Here is a 4,728-nt window from a genome sequence, read left to right on the forward strand (position 1 = left end):
AACTCCATCCCGTTGGATTTTCAGCCCGTCCTTTCCTGCATAGTCATCAGTCAGAGGCCGATATCTTAAGATCCCGATGTTATCTCTAGACCGACGACCTACCACTGGAAAGCTAACACAGAGATCTACAACATATCCAAAATTGAGATCGATCTGACGGACGGATCTTCAGAAATCGTGTCTGCAATCAGGTCGGAGCTACCCCTTCCAGAAATCAAGAAGAGTCAAGAATCTTGGGATACGGATCAAATTCTATCGGATCGCATCAATTTGGTATCAGAGCAGTTCAATCCTTGGCCTTGGAAGATGGTGAACACCCGCTCTACAACCTCGAAGCAGCAAGAAGCGGCATCTTCAAGGGGCGTCGACCCATATCAAGAAGGCTCGCGATCACCCGCGGCCCCGGCGGACCTGAGACCCGATCTTGATTCCACCGACCGTCTCTTGAAGTTCTTGCGTGGGAATCAAACAACTATGCAGCAGAGCCAACAACAATTGATGGAGAAGATGGATACCATGCAACGCCATATTGAGATGATGTTTGCAACTATTGCTAAATCAGCGGCAAGAAACTCCACCGGGGGGAGCTCCGCATCGGACCCGGGTGGAATCTCCGGCCCCTACCCATGGACGACCAGGACGGAGGGGACCCCCTCCTCGTGAGCCTCTCCTTCCCAACCCACCAGAGGAGATGCGGCTGGACCAAGGAGAAGATCGACCTAGACCTCGACCCGAGCTCATACCGATTGGCGCACGCGCTAGGGCTCGGGGGATGAGCCCGATTGGCATCGACGACGGGTCGGATATGGAGGATGATCCCATCCAGAATTTTCAGATGAAGAACCAGCGTGTGGGGGAGTACCCACGCCGAGGATATGAACGAGATCGGGACCGTAATGGAGATCGAGAGGGAGGAAATCGCGGACTGACTCTTAGGCTGAAATTTCCCAAGTTTAAAGACGGCGATCCTCTCGATTGGGTGTATCGAGCTGAGCGGTTCTTTCACTACCATGGCACAGCGGAGGACCAAAAGGTATTGATCTCATCTTTTCACCTAGAAGAGACCGCCCTGCGATGGTTTCAAACCGCCGACCGAGCCCGACCTTTCAACGGTTGGGAGGATTTTTCTGCAGCAATTTGTCGGCGTTTCGGCCCTACCGAGTACGATGACTTCCAGTCTATGCTATCAAGGGTCACCCAAAAGACTACTGTTAGAGCCTTTCAAGAGGAGTTTGAGAGGATCAGCAACCGAGTGGTGGGGTGGAGCGACTCCGCGCTGAAAAGCGTATACCTCGGAGGACTTCGTGTCGACATTCAAGCCGAGGTGAGGACTTTGCGGCCACAATCTCTAGAGGATGCCTTTGCCTTGGCCCTAATGGTGGAAGAGAAGATCAAGACCACTCGATCAGCGGCACGGGGCAGCTGGACCAACCCCCGGGCCGGCCAAACCGCAGGGAGCTCCATCGGCCAGCCGAGAGCGTCGATGGTTGCAGCAGCCAACACAGGGCCGAGGATCCCTCTTTGCTTGTCAGGTGACGTCAAGAGGGTTGAGCGTCCACCCGGGAGGACCTTGACACCAGCACAAGTGGAGGAACGTCGAGCAAAAGGCCTATGTTTTCGCTGCGACGAGAAATTTACAACGGGACACCGGTGTGCGCGGCCCGTCGGAGCGGTGATGTTGATCGACGGATTGGAGGACGAGGCCGTGGCTGAAGATGGTGATGAGGTTGCTGAGGATGAGCCCCAAGATTTAGAGGCCAAGGAAGAGGACGTGCCACCTCAGATTTCATTGCATGCCTACTCTGGATCGGCGACACCGAAAACACTACGCGTGGACGGCATGATCAAAAGACGTGTGGTGCGTATCCTCATAGATACGGGCAGCACCCACAATTTTTTGGATGAGAGGCTCGTCAAACAGATCGGTCTCATAGCAGAGCCGACATTGGGCTTCGACGTGGCATTGGGTGACGGAGCCACGTTGAGGGCGGAGGGCATATGCCGAGGCATCACTTTGACGATCCAGGGCAGCCAATTCAAGCTTGATCTCTATCCGTTGGCATTACGAGGAGCTGATTTGGTCCTTGGTACGCAGTGGCTGCAGAGTCTTGGCCCGGTTACATTCGACTTCGCCGAGATGTGGGTGACTTTCAGACGGAGCGGACGGCGAGTTAGATTGGATGGCATTCGGCCTAGCCCAAGGGCTGCACTTCAGCCCCTAGTCGGCTTGCCCGGACCCGACGCGCACAGCTACTTGATGCAGCTCTTACCTCTGTCGACGAAGACCACGACGGAGGCAGGTATACCTACTGATTTGGCTGCTCTCTTACAGGGGTTCGCAGATTTATTTGAGGAGCCTTATGGTCTTCCACCCGAGAGGGAGCACGATCATCACATAGAGATTGTACCGGGAGCAGAACCGGCGAATGTGAGGCCTTACCGCTACCCGCACGTTCAGAAGGAGGAGATCTCAAAGATGGTACGAGAGATGTTGGAGAGTGGCATCATTCAGCCCAGTAGAAGCTCATATTCATCGCCGGTGCTGCTGGTACATAAGAAGGACGGGACGTGGCGATTCTGCGTCGACCACCGGGCACTTAACGCGATCACCGTTAAGGACCGATATCCGATTCCAGTCATCGAGGAGCTGTTGGATGAGCTTGCTGGTGCGGAATACTTCAGCAAACTTGATCTCCGTGCCGGATACCACCAGATCCGTGTCAGGCCCGAAGATGTGCACAAGACGGCGTTTCGGACACACGATGGCCATTATGAGTTCAGGGTGATGCCGTTCGGCCTCACCAATGCACCAGCGACGTTCCAGGGGCTCATGAATGACATATTCAGACCATTACTACGACGGTATGTCCTTGTATTCTTCGATGACATACTGGTTTACAGTCGTTCATGGCAGGAGCACCTAGAGCACTTAGAAGAAGTGCTGAAAATTCTGCGCGGAAATCAATTGAAGGTAAAGCGATCCATGTGCCTATGGGCCGAGCCGAAGGTCGAGTACCTAGGCCATGTCATCTCTGCTGCAGGTGTGGAGCCGGACCAAGCAAAGATACATTGCATGACCGAGTGGCCGCTACCCAAGAACCAAAAGGAGCTGCGAGGATTTTTGGGCCTAACCGGTTATTACCGCCGGTTTGTGGAGGGATATGGAAAGATCGCCATGCCACTGACCCTGTTGCTGCGAAAGGGCGAGTTTAGATGGACCGAGGCAGCGACGGAAGCATTCGAGAAGCTCAAGGAAGCCATGACGACGGCCCCGGTTTTGGCACTACCCGATTTTGCCAAACCATTTGTAGTCGAGTGCGATGCTTTCGGTGCTGGCATTGGTGCTGTTTTGATGCAGGAGGGATGGCCAATTGCTTTCATGAGCAAGGCGTTGTCCCCTAGGACCCGCTCGCTGTCCACATATGAGAGGAGATGATGGCGGTCATCCATGCAGTCACAAAGTGGAGGCCGTACCTTATCGGCCGCCGATTCATCGTTCGGACTGATCAGCAGAGCCTTCCATTTTTTCTTGAGCAGCGCATACATACTCCAGCCCAGCAGAGGTGGGTGTCGAAGCTTCTCGGCTACGACTATGAGATGGTGTACAAAAAGGGCGCAGAAAATCGAGTAGCGGATGCACTATCGCGCCATCCCGAGTCCGGCGAGTTGGCAGCTTTGACTACGCCGTTTTTTTCTTTTATTTCAGACTTGAGGACCGCCACATGCCGGGATCCGGACCTAGTACAGATCCAGAGGGAGTTGGCAGCAGATCCGAGCAGTCATCCCGAGATGGAGGACCGAGATGGGTTGATTCTGGACCATGGGTTGATCCGCGTGCCCACCGATTCAGCCATGCGGCAGGTATTAATCCAGCACTTCCATGATACTCCTTTTGCTGGACACGAGGGATTTTTTAGGACTTACAAGAGGCTGAGTCAGAGCTGTACGTGGGTAGGCATGAAGGCAGCGGTCAGAGCTTATGTACAGCAATGCGATGTGTGCCAAAGGGCGAAGGCGGATTCACTGCGACCTGCGCGTCTACTTCAGCCTTTACCGATTCCTGATCAGGTTTGGGAGGATGTGTCGATGGACTTCATTGAGGGGCTGCCATTAGTTCGAGGGTACTCAGTGATCATGGTCGTTGTGGACCGCCTCAGCAAGTATGCCCACTTTTCGGCGCTCGCACATCCATTTTCTGCTCGACGGGTGGCAGAGGTCTACATACGGGACATTGCTCGATTACATGGTATGCCTCGGACTATTGTTTCTGATCGTGACCGTATTTTTGTTAGCGCATTCTGGCAGGCTTACTTTAAACAGCAAGGGACGAAGCTTGCCATGAGCTCGGCTTACCACCCTCAGACTGATGGGCAGACGGAGGTGGTAAACCGTTGCATCGAGCAGTACTTGCGCTGTATGATTGGTGATCGGCCCCGAGAGTGGCTTTCTTATTTACCTTGGGCCGAGTATTCGTACAACACCGCTTTCCACTCAGCCATAGGGATGACACCCTTTGAGGCGGTGTATGGACGAGTACCACCGACGCTGCGAGTTTATGATCCACTGTCACATGCGGACCAGACAGAAGCAGATTTTGAGCTCTTAGACCGCGATGCTACCTTACGACGGTTAAAGTTCCACATAACGACTGCGCAGAACAGGATGAAGCAGCTGCATGATCGGAAGCATAGAGATCCAGTATACGAGGTGGGCGACTGGGTATACGTC

At 54.0% G+C, this 4,728-nt stretch overlaps 1 protein-coding gene across 1 annotated transcript; it reads left to right on the forward strand.

Annotated features, from left to right (window-relative positions):
* Nucleotides 1–2,983: 2,983 nt before the first annotated feature.
* Nucleotides 2,984–3,436, forward strand: LOC120109478 (uncharacterized mitochondrial protein AtMg00860-like). Its single transcript, XM_039123232.1, has one exon. The coding sequence runs from the start codon at nt 2,984–2,986 to the stop codon at nt 3,434–3,436; it is 453 nt and encodes a 150-aa protein (XP_038979160.1).
* Nucleotides 3,437–4,728: the final 1,292 nt, after the last annotated feature.

Source organism: Phoenix dactylifera, unplaced genomic scaffold, assembly GCF_009389715.1.
Source record: "Phoenix dactylifera cultivar Barhee BC4 unplaced genomic scaffold, palm_55x_up_171113_PBpolish2nd_filt_p 002256F, whole genome shotgun sequence".
Taxonomy (NCBI): domain Eukaryota; kingdom Viridiplantae; phylum Streptophyta; class Magnoliopsida; order Arecales; family Arecaceae; genus Phoenix; species Phoenix dactylifera.